This window comes from Prionailurus viverrinus, chromosome B3, assembly GCF_022837055.1.
Source record: "Prionailurus viverrinus isolate Anna chromosome B3, UM_Priviv_1.0, whole genome shotgun sequence".
NCBI classification, from domain to species: Eukaryota; Metazoa; Chordata; class Mammalia; order Carnivora; family Felidae; genus Prionailurus; species Prionailurus viverrinus.
The window spans coordinates 102,896,018-102,912,040 of NC_062566.1; the positions used below are offsets into that span (position 1 = coordinate 102,896,018).

Sequence of the window (16,023 nt, forward strand, 5' to 3'; positions counted from 1 at the left end):
AGAATAAAACATCCCTCATGTGTATTGCCCCCTCAAAAATAATAATTACCATATATCCATGGGCAAAAGTGCATTTGTGAGAGCTTTGTGATCCAGGTAGGAGACTGTGAAACCCTGGTGTAGTCCAAGACTAAGAAGAGCTATTTTGAGAAGGCAGGCTCACATCCTGGTGGTTAACTCACTCTGGTCCTGACTACAGACCCAGAAATAGTTCTGTACTCCTGAGACCTCAGCTACAGCCCATTTGGCCTTGGGTCTGTTACCAGCACTATACACCAAAGGACTCAGGAGTCATGCCCACGCCTGTGTCAGGAAATAAGCATACATCCCCTGGTCCCAGCTGTGGACCCTGCAGTGGCCCATGAACCAGCTCTAGTCCCTATGGTCGCAGTCTGGGAGCCCCTGGAGGCAAGCTTGCCACACTCATTCAGACTATAGATTCTGGAAGGGCCCCATTAACTGGGCTCGAGCCCATCCCAGCCACAGTCACCAAAGAGTCCTGCTGGCACAGGGATCCAGCAGGAGACACTCCTGTCTGTGCCCCTAAAGATCCTGATACTTGATGAGCCTTATGCTTGGTTCCAACCCCCTCACAACTACAGTTTATCAGCAGTACTAAGGGCCTAGTTCCCAGTGGGAGACACTCCTGTCTGCACCCAAGGAGATCCTCAAGAGCCATATACTTAGTTCTAGGTCTCTCACAGCCAAAGGCCACCAGCAGACCTGCTAGCCCTGGAGCCCCCCAAATAGGTACTCCTATATGTATCCCTAGAAATTCTAAAAGGGCCCTATACTTGGCTCCAGCCCCTCCTGCTACAGTCAGGGAGTGGTCCAGCTCACCCAGGGACCTGGTGGAAGACAAGCCCTTCTGTCCCTTCATAGCCAGGACTACAGACCCCAATCTTGATTGTGGAAACTGAAACCTCACTAAGGCTCAGTTCCAGTCCCTTCTGGCTACTAAAGTTTAGGGCCAGTCATGACTACCCACAGATCTATCCAGTGACTAGCCAGGAGGCCTCCCAGGGACCTACTGGGAGTCATACCAGTCCACACACTTGGTAATAGAAAACAGAAATACCATATGATCCAGTAATTCCACTACTGGGTATTTAGCCCCCAAAACCAAAAATACTAATTCAAAATTATATATGAACCCCTATGTTTATAGCTGAATTATTTACAATAACCAAATATGTAAGCAACCCAAGTGTCCACCTACAGATGAATGGATAAAGAAGTAATATATACGTATGTATGTATATGTGTGTGTGCACGTGCACACGTGTATATATATATATATACACACATATATATATGTATATATATATACATATACATATATATATATATATATATATATATATATATATATATATACATACATTCAATGGAAAAAATTCAGCCCTGGAGCCCCATGTTGAGCAGAGAGTTTAAAAATAAAAATTAAAAATCCCAACCCTTTAAAAATTTTTTTTAAATGTGGTATATATATGCTATGGAATTTTTTATTCAGTCATAATAAATAACTGCTGCCATTTATGACACCGTGGAAGGACCTTGAGAGTATTATGCCAAGTGATTAAGAGAAAAACAAATATGATATGATCTTAATTATATGAAAAATCTAAAAAAAGCCAGATCATCAAAACAGAATAGAATGATGGCTGCCAGGGGCCAGGAGATATTGCCCAAAGGATACAAACTTCCAGTTGTAAGGTAAATAAGTTCTGGGGATTTAACACACAGCATGGTAAATATAACAATACTGTATTATATCCTTAAAAATTGCTAAGAGAGTAAATCTTAAATGTTCTTACTACAAAAAACCCCAGTAGTTATATGAGGTGACAGATGTGCTACCTACCTAGCCTTACTGTGGCAGACACTTTAAAATACATACATGTATCAAGCCATCATGTTTGTACACCTCAAACTTAAACAATGTTATATGTCAATTATATATCAATAAATCCAGAAGAAAAGTAAAAAAAAACAACAACAAAATAAAGTATAAAAGAGGACATAAAATATAAAAAATGATGAAAATATTTATGAAATATTTCAGTATTTATGAAAAAAATATTTATGAAAATATTTCAATTTTTTTAATTAAGTGAAATTAGGGTGCCTGGATGGCTCAGAGTATCTGACTTCAGCTTAGGTCATGATCTCATGATTCCTGAGTTCAAGCCCCACATCAGGGTCACTGCTGTCAGGGCAGAGCCTGCTTTGGATACTCTGTTCCCTCTCTTTGCCCCTCCCCCACTCATGCTCTGTCTCAAAAATAAACATTTTATAAAAATTAAGTGACACACTGTAGGTTAGCCAATCTGACAATAAATTATATTTTAAAAATAAAAATAAATAAATAAATAAATAAATAAATAACTAGCACTGGATTAAAAATCAAGGAAGGTTACATGAAGAAGTGGAATTGTGAAGGCAAAATATTCCATCAATTTGAATATTTTAAACTTGGTCTTTGATGAAGAATTAGATTGATGGAGGGCAGGGGGGAGGGGAAAATAGGTGACCGGCATTGAGGAAGGCACTTGGGATGAGTACTGGGTGTTGTATATAAATGATGAATCATGGGAATCTATTCCCAAAGCCAAGAGCAATCTGTATATTATGTATGTTAGCTAACTTGACAAAAAATTATATTTAAAAAAAATTGACCTTTGAAAAAAAATTAAGTGAAATTATAATGCTATATAATATATTCAAAGTCTTTCAACTTGTTTTATTATATTCACTAATTACATTTAGTACTCAAGACCAGGTTATTTTATACATAATAAAATAAACCCATACAAATATTGGGGTTTCTCCATCAGAATATAATACCCCACTACATTAGCTTTCTGAAAAAGAGAAGTCTCATATCAAATCCCCTTCAAGGTATGCAGGTGCCCTCTGTGCCTATTCAGCAGTTCCCTACTGAAGACTGGAGTGCTTAGCCTCCCACTGAAGACTGATCTGCAGCTCCCACTGCTCAGGCCACTGAATGGATAGGGACAACCACTGAGTGGTCTTAAGCTGCTCTTTTACAGAGGCAAACAAAATGGAAATAAGGTTGATGGAAAACAGTTTCTAAAAAATAAAAATAAATAAAATTCCCTTCAAAAGTCAATACTCCAAATTTTTCATAAGCTAGTTCTATAGCTAACTATTCCCCCAGATGTTTACCTGTAACAATTGTTATAAAGACCATTAACTGAAGCACTCTGCTATAACAATTGCTACTGACAAATTGTTTCTACCTAAGGATTCAGTAGAGCTTTATAACGAATAGGTAGACCTCCAATGGTACCGAAAGAGTACAAAGCACTGGATTTACTTAAAAAAAAAAAACAACAAACCTCTCAACATACAAAGTTTCTGCATTTTTCAAGTAACGTCTTTGCTACACATATCCTATTAATATATTATAGAATTGATAAGCTTAAATTAATATATGTACTTGTCTTTTTCACTAGTTTCTTGATAAACAGTAAATTGGTCCTGCATATAGTCTTCATGTTTATGAAAAACATCACATGTTGGCTTCCAGCTATAGAAAAAAAAAAACTGTAATTAGCATCTCAGAATGACAAATTGTAAGAGATAATAAAAATGAATTTAACCATTTAAAGATAATGAATATCTTCCTGGAGAAAACAAGTTTATAACAAGAAAATATTCCCACCTCTCATCACCACCACTACCACCACTCAGACAATCATACATACACTCAAATATCAACATTGATCAATTTTTATGTAAAACCCATTGTGGAACCATGACTAAGGTAGAAGCAAATGTTACGTGGTTAGACTGTGTATTGCTATGGCATTTCTAGAATATACTCTGCAACACTCCAACATCAGGCTTTCCTTCTATTTCTCATATCTTGGCTAAGAAATTCTTTGGGAATAAGGATTCAAAGAATTATAAGGGCTAAAGAGAGGCTCTTTCTCCCTTGAAACTTAGCAACTCAGATTGTTATACCCTCCTGAACTAGAAAGAAAGTAGGCCAAAATGAATTATAAAATCAGATAGTAAGAATAAAATGAATAGCTATCTTACACATTTTTTGTTTTAAGACTTGAAAAATGTTATCAATGTGACAAATCTAAAATTTGCATATACCATGACAGCTTCCATTCTAAGTGTTGTTCAACTATTTCCTCCAGCTCTTTTTTCTAATCTTTTAATATTTTTTCAGAGTCAAAAAGTTCACACTGGAAGCACAGAGAAGTATATAAGGAAATAGCTATCATCCATATTCTCAAATACAGAATAATATCTACTACTACTGTTTTAATAAACTATTTCCAGATTTTGTAAGTACATAATTTAACATCTTTGAGATTATATTCATATATATGTGTATCCTCCTTTATCACCTTTTAAATTATACACATTTTCCTTGTCACTTAGAATTCATTGTAAAGGTTTTAATAAATACATCATATTCCATAACTTTATCTAACAATTCCCATATTGTTGGCCATTTTTGCTTAATCTAAGTTTTTCCATTGTAAATAGAATTTTTACTTAAATATTTGTCTGAATTTCTAACAATTTCCTTAGAAAACATTCCCAAAAATAGAATTATAAGGTCAAAGGTTATACATACACATATTCTGAGTGTTTTAAAAATTCTGTAAGAAATACATGTTCACTGAAAAGATATTCTCTGTAAGCATGTACATATGGATGTACATATTCCCAGTTTATTTCTAATTATATATATATATATATATATATATATATACAATTACTAAGCTGGGTTCATACTATGAATGTTGTTTTATTGCTTCATTCAGTTTGCAATATACATCTTTTCGTGTCAATAGAAAGTTAACCTCTTTCCATGTCAATAAATATACATTCATAATTTTATTGGCTGCCTACTGTTCATATGCACATACCAAAATCCATTTAACCCATCACCTAATGTTGTACGCTAGAGTTGCTTCCAATGTTTTCCTATCATTAAAAAAGGTTGAAATAAAACACCATGTTATACATTACATTTTTGAGAGAATGCCTAATTATTTCCTTACGAAAAATTCTCAGAAATGGACACTTTTAATCAAAAGTCGTGTTTATTTATTTTTTAATTTTTTTAAGCTTATTTATTTATTTTGAGAGAGTTGAGGAGGGACACAGACAGAGGGGGTGAGACTGAATCCCAATCAGGCTCTGCACGGTCAATGCAGAGCCTGATGCAGGGCTTAAACTCACAAATCAAGAGAACATGACCTGAGCTGAAGTTGGACACTTAACCCACTGAGCCACCCAGGTACAACAAAAGTCATGTTTATTTTTAAAGCTTTTTAAAAAAATACTGACATATCATCCAAAAGGTTTATACCAGCATACATTACTATAGTGTACAAGGTAAGTGATTTTCTTATTCCCTGGCCAACACAGGATATTATCTTTCTTTAAATTTCTGTAAAACTTAAAGGCAAAAAGTAGCATTTTATTATTGCTTGAATTTGGATGTCTTAGATTACTAGTAAGATTGGCCATTTATTCACATGTTTCTTAAACATACATTTCTTCGTTTTGGTATTTACCTATTCCTATTTATTTTCTTTGCCCATTTTTCTAACAGGGCTTTTGCTTATTAGTTTCCACAAGTACTTTACATTTTTAAAAATAACCATTACTTGACACTTTTCCAACCTTATTCTTCTGCCTTTTATACCATTTGGGGGCATTTTTCATTTTAATTTGTGTGTAGTCACATTTATCCATTGTCTCCTCTGTAGTTTCTACTTTTGGTGACACACTTAGAAAGGTCTTCTACTCTCAAAGATTATACAGTCACTTACATTTCTTCTAGTACTTTCATGAATTCATATTCCACATTTCAATCTCTTAACCAGTATGGTGAAATCATGAATTAGAGGTATATCATGATATTAAGATCTCTACTAACTGTCCTTGGAACCCAGTGAGAGATTAAGCTTGTCTGAAGTACAGTACATCTTGTACTGGTTCTACAACTGGTTCTTAGAACAGCAGATTCTAACGGGAAACTACTTTTCCAGCACCCACTGCATCTAGTTGAAGGAAACCACTGGTAAAACTTCCTACAATAAAACTTAAATCAAAATAAAAGAAAAAGTTCAATAATATATGGTTTTTTGTTGTTGATCAGATTGCCAAAAAATTTACACAAAAATTTAAGCATAATTTCGGTGTTGGCAAGGGTATGAGGAAGCAAGAACTCTCATACACTGTTGGTGGAAGTATGAATTCATATAATCTTTTTGGAGAGCAGTTCAGCATTATCTATCAAACAGTTAAATGTGCATACTCTTAGATCTAACAACTGCATGTCTAGAAGCTCGTTCTATAGCAACAGGTCCATTAATATGGAAGGATACCAGTACATGTTGCTCATATTAGGGAAAAACTGGAAACCTAAATGTCTATTAATAGGGGAATGGTTAAATGATATAAGATACATCAATACTATAAAATCCTAGTGGAGCTGTTAAAGAATTAAATCTATACATAATCATTACATGTATAGCACAATTTACATAACATACTGTTAAATTTAAAAACTATAAGTATGGTATGATCCCATATTATAAAAAGAAAAAGTAGACATACATATATATATATATATATATATATATATATATATATATATGTCTATGTAATAATGATATTGAATTTTTATTGAAAAATGCCTGAAAAGATTCTCAGAATGATTAAAAATGATTTCCTTTAAGGAAGAGGACAGGGTTGAGGTGGGAACTGCAGACAGAGTAACTTTTTATTCCACACATTTGTATACTTTTTGAATTTCTATACTAGGTATGTGCTTTTATAAAGGGGAAAAATAAAAAAGATTTATTAAAATTCTGAATAACGGGTGGCTCAGTTGATTAAGCACCTGACTCCTTATTTCAGCCAGGTCATGATCTCATGATCATGGAATCAAGCCCCACATTGGGCTCTGCATTGGGTGTGGAGCCTGCTTACAATTCTCTCTGTCCTTCTCCCTCTGCCCCTCCCCTGCCCTCAAAAGAAATAATAAAATAAAATATTTAAAAATTTTTTGAATAACAATATATTTTTAAACAAATAGGATTCTGAAATATAGTAGTTAATACAAAGACAATGGTCTATATTAAGTACAGAAAATTGACACATTTTATTTATTTATAAAAAATTTGTTAACGTTTATTTATTATTGAGAGACCGAGAGAGACACAGCATAAGCATGGGAGGGACAGAGAGAGGAGGAAACACTGAATCTGAAGCAGGCTCCAGGCTCTGAGCCGTCAGCAGAGAGCCCAACACGGGGCCTGAATTCATGAACTGCGAGATCATAACTTGAGCTGAAGTCGGATGCTTAACCGACTGAGCCACCCAGACACCCTGACACATTTTATTTTTGTAATATATAATAAAGTTCTATTAGTAAGCCTTTGCTTCAAAATGTTTATGTCTTATAGTAAATTTAACCATTAGGATCCAGAACCTGAAGCCATGTTGAAAGAATTCTTAACATAGTAAGTACTTTCACTTTGAAAATCAACTTATTTTAGGCTAGATTCTCCTACATAAAAATAAATCTTAAAAATTCAAATACGGAAATTGTTTCAACTTTATCCAATAGGAATTTTATACACTGGGCCTATATTATTCAAAATTCTGCAAACTATTTGGATCTGAATTAGATCTTACAGTGCTTCTATTTTTCTTTTGATCCTCCTATGAGCCCTTTTTACAGAAGCATGTAGCAAAGCAATTTAAGACCTGATTCATTATTTTGCTAATACAAAATACTACTTTAAAGCAACAGTGTCTCCAAGTATAAAAACTATAAATTATAAATAACAGAAACCTTAAATAAAGAATCCAGTGACAATTACTGAAAGTTCATTTCTTTCAAATACTCACTTACTACAGTTGTCTTTGATCTCCTCACTATGTTTACAGTAATGACCAATTTCCTCATCTGTCGTATTTATAGTTTCATGTATCTTACAAATAGCTGCCTTGTTTTCTTTAATATCTTCAAAGCATTCTGAAAAGGAGAAATTTTTATTTTCTTAAGGTAGAAGTCATAAATTCAAAATTAACAAACACAGAGGAAAAAGGGGTATGGCAACTTAGCTAAAAGGAGAGGAGTTAGAGAATGGAGAAGAGAGGTTTGAGATGGGAAGGGCCCTATACTAAAAAGCACAGAACCAGAACCAGGCTTGCTCATAGATCCAGAAGCAAAGGATTTGTGTTTGGACTGAAGTACACTTGAAACTAATATGACACTGTATGTTAACTAACTGGAATTTAAATTAAAACTTTAAAAAAAAAGACCCTGTTCCTCATCTTAACATAAGAAGGCTAGATCAAGTGATATCTAGAATCAGTGGCGTCTTATGATTGTATGCGTTCATGTAAACATTTAGTCATATGTGATACTAACTTGTTTCAGTTTGGACAAATGTTAAATTTCCCTTCACTGATTCCGTGTCAATTAATTATTAAATACACCTTCAACTCACCTCTTTGTTACTAGTGAAAAAATACAAGATAAAAATAGAATTTCTTAAACATTAAAATAAATTATTAGCACTCATACTCCGTATTCTTTTTTGTCACAGAAAGGTAACCAAATTCTACCTTTTCAGAAATCAAGAAATTAATGGTTCTATTTTATAATAGCTTTTATGTTGGATCTTAAAATACTGTATGTATGTAACCTGCTTTGCCATTTCACTCATAATATCATTTTTCAGAATTATTCCTGAAAATGTGGCATGCATCAATCCTGACCCCTGACTTCTGGTCATGTCTAAAAAGATTTTTAAAAATTCACTCTTGGGGCGCCTGGGTGGCGCAGTCGGTTAAGCGTCCGACTTCAGCCAGGTCACGATCTCGCGGTCCGTGGGTTCGAGCCCTTCATCAGGCTCTGGGCTGATGGCTCAGAGCCTGGAGCCTGTTTCCGATTCTGTGTCTCCCTCTCTCTCTGCCCCTCCCCCGTTCACGCTCTGTCTCTCTCTGTCCCAAAAATAAATAAACGTTGAAAAAAAAAATTTAAAAAAAAATTCACTCAAAGGATCCAAAATATATAAAGAACTTAGAACACTCAATACCCAAAAAACAAATAATCCAGTTAAAAAATGGACAGAAGACATGAAGAGACATTTTTCCAAAGAAGACATACAGATGGCTAATAGACACATGAAAAGATGCTCAACATCACTCATCATCAGGGAAATACAAATCAAAACTACAATGAGCTATCACCTCAAACCTGTCAGAATGGCTGAAATTAACAACACAGGAAACAACAGATGTTGGCAAAGAGGTGGAAAAAGGGGAACCCTTATGCACTGTTGGTGGGAATGCAAACTGGTACAGCCACTCTGGAAAACAGTATGGAGGTTCCTCAAAAAGTTAAAAATGGAACTACCCTACAATCCAGTAATTGCACTACTAGGTATTTACCCAAAGGATTCAAAAATATTGATTCAAAGGGGCTCATGCACATCGATGTTTATAGTAGCACTATCAACAATAGTCAAATTCTGGAAAGACCCCAAATGTCCAACAACTGATGAATGGATAAAGAATATGTGGCATATATATATAACGGAATATTCAGCCACAAAAAAGAATGAAATCTTGCCATTTGCAATGACATGGATGGAGCCAGACAGTATTATGCTGAACAAAATAAGTGAGTCAGAGAAAGACAAATACCATGGGATTTCACTCATATGTGGAATCTAAGACACAAAACGAACACAGGGAAAATAGAGTGGGGGGAAAAACCGTAAGACGGATTCTTAACTATAGAGAATAAACTGAGGGTGGCTGGAGGGGAGGAGACAGGGGGATGGGTTAAATGAGTGATGGGTATTAAGGACTGCACTTGTGATGAGCACTGGGTGTTGTATCTAAGTGATGAATCACTAAATCCTACACCTAAAACTAATACTACACTGTATGTTAACTAACTGGAATTTAAATAAAAACCTGAGGGGTACCTGAGTGGCTCAGTAGGTTATGCGTCCAACTCTGGACTTCTGCTCAGCTCATGAGCCCAAAGTGGGGAGGAAGCCTGGCATCAGGCTCCCCATGCTTAAAATTCTCTCTCTCCCTCTGCTGCTCTCCCCCACTTGCACTCACACTCTCTCTCTCTCAAATAAAATAGATTAAAAATAAATACAAACTTGAAACTACAAAAAAGAACATAAATTTAAAAATAAAACCAAAAATTTTTCAATAAAATGTTTGAAGTAACTGGTGTTGTCTGAGAAAAAAAACATATTTTTAACTGCACTGAATTAAGGGGTTATTTCTTAATTTTTATTTTTGAGAGAGAAAGAGTGTTGAGTGGGGGAGGGACAGAGAGAGAGGGAGACACAGAATTCTCCAGGCTCTGAGCTGTCAGCACAGAGGCCCAAGCAGGGCTCACACTCATGAAGTGCAAGATCATGACCTGGGCCAAAGGGGTTATTTCTGCTTAAAGCAAAATTCTTCAACACAGAATAATTAAATGCTGAATACAGAAATTTATTATTGAGAATCTGTAGTTCAGGCAAATAGCATTAGTCACTAGATAGAACTGGCACAAAAGTTATAATGCCAACTGTAAGTTGGCAACTGCATTATTATCTTATATGCCATAAAAATTTTTAAAAATAAATACCTTTATCATGCCAAATGACTTACTGTTAATCCGTTGAATCATATCTTCTTTAGTACTTATATCTTGCTCATACTGGAAAACTAAAATAAATAATTTTGTGACTTCGTTGTTAAATGTTAAATAATAATACAAATAGTTACCCATTTCTTTATTTTCATTTTATACCTACCAAATTCTAGCAAAAGCCTGTCCAAACTGACAAATAGGCTGTCATTCATCTTGGATGCTACACTAAAAAACACAAAAATATTTATAAGGAATTTCTGAAGTCATATGCAAAACAGCATATATTCATTCGGTAGCAAACTTTCTAATCAGACATTATTACAGAAAAATATGGGGTGGGGGGCAAGCACTGGGAAGGGGAGGAACACCTTCAGTCCAGTACTGGGCACTTAATACTTGCTGAATGTCGCTGCACGACTGAAATACCTGGGGGGCGGAGAGAGCCTTCATAATTGTTTATATGTGGTATTGCAATAAGTCATTGAATCTTCTGGAGTCCACAGACACCAAGACTTCCCAAAACGATACGCCTTTGAAAATAACTAGTATCTGAATATGTCCTTTCTTGGCGTGTGTACTACTACGCGTAGCAAGAGTCCTAAACAAAGTCCTTTACCAACAGCAAGGTAAAACCCAGGAAGAGTGCAATTTTACCCTTAGGAATTTACCACCAGGACTCCAAAAAGCGGAGGTTTTCACAGGACTGCCAATTCGCATTACAAAATACGCCTGAGGCGGGGCGTCGCTTCACTCCTAACTCGCAGATTCAAGGAGCCACTCTTCCCGCGCGTTTTGAAGCGGGAGGTTGGCTCGGGACCAACACCCTCACAGCCAGCGAGCCTCCCCTCACCCGGGGCCACCCCCAACCCCCCAACCCACGCGCCATCAAACCCCCACGCGACCTCTGGTCGAACTCTGGGGACAGGGCCCGCCAGCCCCCCAAATCCCTCAGAGCCGCTCGCCCAGGGAATAACCGCCACAGACAGTTCCCTTTCCCGCCCACCTCAAGGTTCCCTCCGGGACCCGAACATCCACGCCCTTCCTTCTCCGGGTCCCACACTTTATTCTGGGTCCCGAGCGCGGGGTACTCGACGCGTACCCGGACACTGAAAAGCCGACGGCAGTCCCGCCTCGGCCCCACCCAGCCCCGCGAGACCCCGCGAAGCCGAGAACGGGAGCCGCAGATCGCGCTGAAGAGCGAGATTAAACTCCCCGCGAGACCAGTGCTGCGGCCATCACCGCTTCCCCTGGGGCGAGGAGAGAACCCAACGCCCTAAACCCCCAGGAGTGGTGCTGGAGTTACAAGAGAAGCCCTGAAACAACAGGGAACACGTCAGGAAGACTATTCATTCCTCTTGTAACCTAGCAGTTTAAAAAAGTATTTTGCAGAACAGCAGGAACATCGATATTATCGTAACGTGAAAGTAAAAACCGCTAGAATCAATCATCAAAATATATTTTTGCATTCAGCGTTTTCAAAACTTCTTTAAAAGCAAGTATAAGAGTTCGAATTCATTTTCATTCAACAAACATTTTGAATGACTCATTTGTTTAGTTTCAAATAAAATGAACATTAACATTTTTTGTCCAAATGCTGTGTTTAGGTAATTTATGCTCTTAGACTTTGTCAGCATATCCAAAGTGAAAAAGAGAGTGGAGTAAAACTAATTTAAGCGAATAAGCCCCCAAACTGCTTTAATTATTGGTATACTTCTGGTAAAGATATTTTTAATACCCAATGTTCTAAATAATTGTCTCAATTTACCAAAGCCTAAATTCACAGATTATTAAAATGAAAGAGAAATTTTCAGAGCTTTTTTTCGCTTAAGTGCCTCAGATTATATGCGCATAACTGATTTTATTATACTGTGATGTAATGTTACTCATTAGTATTAATGATAGTAACCCATCAAAACTAATGTAAGTCTGATGATGTAAGAGATTTAGCAGCTTTATTCTTATACTTGCTTATGATATATTTATTTGCTACCTTTTTAGGAAGGCATAAGAGCATAAATAGGAAGGCTACAGTTATTTAGTCTTGCTTGCTATGATGGTCAAGAAAATTTGATAGGTCAGAAAAGTTGATTGAATTCAACTTAACAGTAGATTTTCTTATGAAAATTTGTGGAAACCTAGAAACACCACCTTACTGACACCTGAAAATCAATTTATTTGCATTTAAATTCACATCTATATATATCCTAATTACTCTCACGAAAATACAACTGAGTTCTACTAAAATCACTACCACAGATCCCATTCCAAAAAATCCCTTCTGGACAGCAATAAAGATGAAGAAGTTCCAGTTACTGGAGACTTTTAAATAACAAATTTTATTCTTCCTTCTATATCCCCCCAATGAAATACTGAACACCATTTGAAAAATTACAGACAGTTGACTCAGGTAAACATTTATCCTAACAAATCATTTTCTGGGAAAGTACTCCTGTAAAACTCTCTCCCCACCTATTATTAGTGTCTTCCCCTTTGCTCCAAACATGCAAATCAGAATCTGAGGAAATTCTGTATTTAAACTTGGTCCCCATTCTAATTGTACTGTATTCCTTTCCTTCCTTTTACTGCTAAATCTATCCAATAGAAAGCATGTCTCCTATTTACTATTGCTTTCCACTCCTTTCCCTATTGAGTTTTTAAACTCAACAGCTATCCCCATCACATTTAACTGCTTCTCAGATAATCAATAAAATGTTTTTATTCCAAATCTAATGGTCTTTTCTCAGTCTTTCCCCTCCACCTGTTTTTTGAACTCTGTTTTATACTTAGTCCTATTAAAATTCTCTGCAACCCCAAATTCCAAGACACTACTCTCTTATAGTTCTCTACCTCTCCTTTTCTTTAACTCTACCCTTCTCTATATTCTTTTCTTTGGATCATTCATGCTAATGTCTTTAGTTATCATTTCTATGCTTAAAACTCCCAAACCTATATTTCCAATCCTATCCTATTATCTGAGAGTTATATAAACATTTATATTTACATGCTTTTCCATCAGTCTTGGTTCAATCTGATCCAAATCCAGAGTCATCTCTTCCTTTCCCTCTAATATCCCTGTCTCAGTAGCACAGTAAGTCTCCCCAAAATCAAGACATGGAAAGTTGGTATGTTATGCCAACTCATTACTCCCTTCATCTCTTATATTCACAGTCTTTGATGTATCCCTCATATATATCCAATCAACTCTATAAATGATTTTTTAATATGAAATTTATTGTCAAATTGGTTTCCATACAACACCCAGTGCTCATCCCAACAGGTGCCCTCCTCAATGCCCATCACCCACCCTCCCTTCCCTCCCACCCCCCATCAACCCTCAGTTTATTCTGTTTTTAAGAGTCTCTTATGGTTTGGCTCTCTTCCTCTCTAACTTTTTTTTTTCCTTCCCCTCCTCCATGGTCTTCTGTTAAGTTTCTCATGATCCACATAAGAGTGAAAACATATGGTATCTGTCTTTCTCTGTATGACTTATTTCACTTAGCATAACACTCTCCAGTTCCATCCACATTGCTACAAATGGCCATATTTCATTCTTTCTCATTGCCAAGTAGTATTCCATTGTGTATATAAATCACAATTTCTTTATTCATCAGTTGATGGACATTTAGGCTCTTTCCATAATTTGGCTATTGTTGAAAGTGTTGCTATAAACATTGGGGTACAAGTGCCCCCTACACATCAGCACTCCTGTATAAATGATTTTTGTAGGCAGGCAGATATGGACTCAACTTCTGGTTCAATCATACTACTGGCAGGTTTCTAACCCAACATTAGTTTCCTCACATGTAGAGTGAAAATCAATAACTTCAACATCTTGGGGTGCATCATTGGCTCAGTCAGTACAGCATGCATCTCTTAATCTTGGAGTCATAAATTTGAGCCCCATGTTGAGTGTAGAGATTATTTTTTTAAGAACTCCAACACCTTGGCTTCTAAGATATAGTATTTACCTGATTTTTCTACTATTTGTAATAATTGATCTCTTCTTCCAGACTCATCCTCTTCTACTTAATCATTAAATGTTATAAATTCCTTGGGTTCAACATGGGGGAGGGGAAGGAAAAAAAAAAGAGGTTAGAGTGGGAGAGAGCCAAAGCATAAGAGACTGTTAAAAACTGAGAACAAACTGAGGGTTGATGGGGGGTGGGAGGGAGGGGAGGGTGGGTGATGGGCATTGAGGAGGGCACCTTTTGGGATGAGCACTGGGTGTTGTATGGAAACCAATTTGACAATAAATTTCATATATTAAAAAATAAATAAATAAATAAATAAAATTCCTTGGGTTCAATCCTAGTCCTGCTCATTCTGTACTCTATATTTTAGTAATTCATCCCTGTACACAGCTTCCACCACAACCACTATAGAGATGAATCACAAATGTATATCTCTAGCCCAGACCTCTAGTATCAATCCACATCCTTAGTGGCAAACAACTGAAGGTGATCCTGGCTGATTTAAGTAAAAACAGAATTTGGTCAAATTATAGTGCCTATCACAAAATCCCCAGAATAGGGGATTTAGACTCAGAGGCAACCTAGCAAGGATCAATGCCCAAACCCATCCCATGTAACTGCAGGCAAAGAAAACACAACCACAAACAAGCACTAAGGACAGCAGTTCACACCACTACCACCAGCACAAGATGCTTCTATTACCTCTACTACCACAACTACCCTACAAACTTGATCTTATTTCAACTGCCACCACTGCCAGAGGGAATTCTTCCTAGGGCACACTTCTTTGTGTCACTTAACTCCCAATTCAAATTTTGGGGTGGGTACATTTGACTTGGAGAAGCCTAGGCCACATGTTCCATCTCTTGTTTCCCTCAGACTGAAGGTAAAAATTCACCAAACAAAAGTGGATTTAAATTCTGGGAAGTAAAAAAAAAAAAAACAAAAAAACAGAAACTTTCTGTGATACCTATCCTCTGAGTTCCAGATGCAAGTATCTTAATTGCCTACTTTATAAATCCAAACAACTCATGTTTTTCCCTCCACAAATGCTGGGCCTTTTTCATTATCTCTTCATAAATGTGACCAGCATCAATTTGTACATGCCATGAATCTAGGCATCATCCTTGACAGTCTTCCTCTCATATCATCCCCCATATCTAATCTATCACAAGCCCTACCAATTTTACCTTTTAAATATCTTTCGAATCCATACATTTCTCTCCATCTCAATTGCCACCATTTTAGTCCAGGTTACCACCAATCTCTCACCTGGATTATTATAATAGCTTCTGGACTAGTTTTGCTGCATATCTACCCTGGCCCTCTAGCCCATTCTTCATCTATCCTTTGATGGAGTGATTCTTAAAT

The 16,023-nt window shown here is 36.5% G+C and overlaps 1 protein-coding gene across 7 annotated transcripts in view; it reads right to left on the reverse strand.

Moving 5' to 3' along the window:
* Positions 1 to 11,811, reverse strand: part of CB3H14orf39 (chromosome B3 C14orf39 homolog) — a 52,451-nt gene extending 40,640 nt beyond the window's left edge. For 3 of the 7 annotated variants that reach the window (XM_047864474.1, XM_047864473.1, XM_047864468.1), the window contains exons 1-5: positions 11,685 to 11,811; positions 10,845 to 10,906; positions 10,699 to 10,755; positions 7,918 to 8,044; positions 3,464 to 3,553 (exon numbers count right to left, since the gene is read on the reverse strand). In XM_047864474.1, the coding sequence (XP_047720430.1) occupies positions 3,464 to 3,553; positions 7,918 to 8,044; positions 10,699 to 10,755; positions 10,845 to 10,893 (323 nt within the window). In that variant the 5' untranslated portion in view covers positions 10,894 to 10,906; positions 11,685 to 11,811. Of the gene's footprint in view, positions 1 to 3,463; positions 3,554 to 7,917; positions 8,045 to 10,698; positions 10,756 to 10,844; positions 10,907 to 11,107; positions 11,173 to 11,335; positions 11,431 to 11,684 lie in introns of those variants that run through there. The other 4 variants (XM_047864472.1, XM_047864470.1, XM_047864469.1 and 1 more) reach the window with 4 other exon arrangements.
* Between the last annotated feature and the right edge of the window lie 4,212 nt (positions 11,812 to 16,023).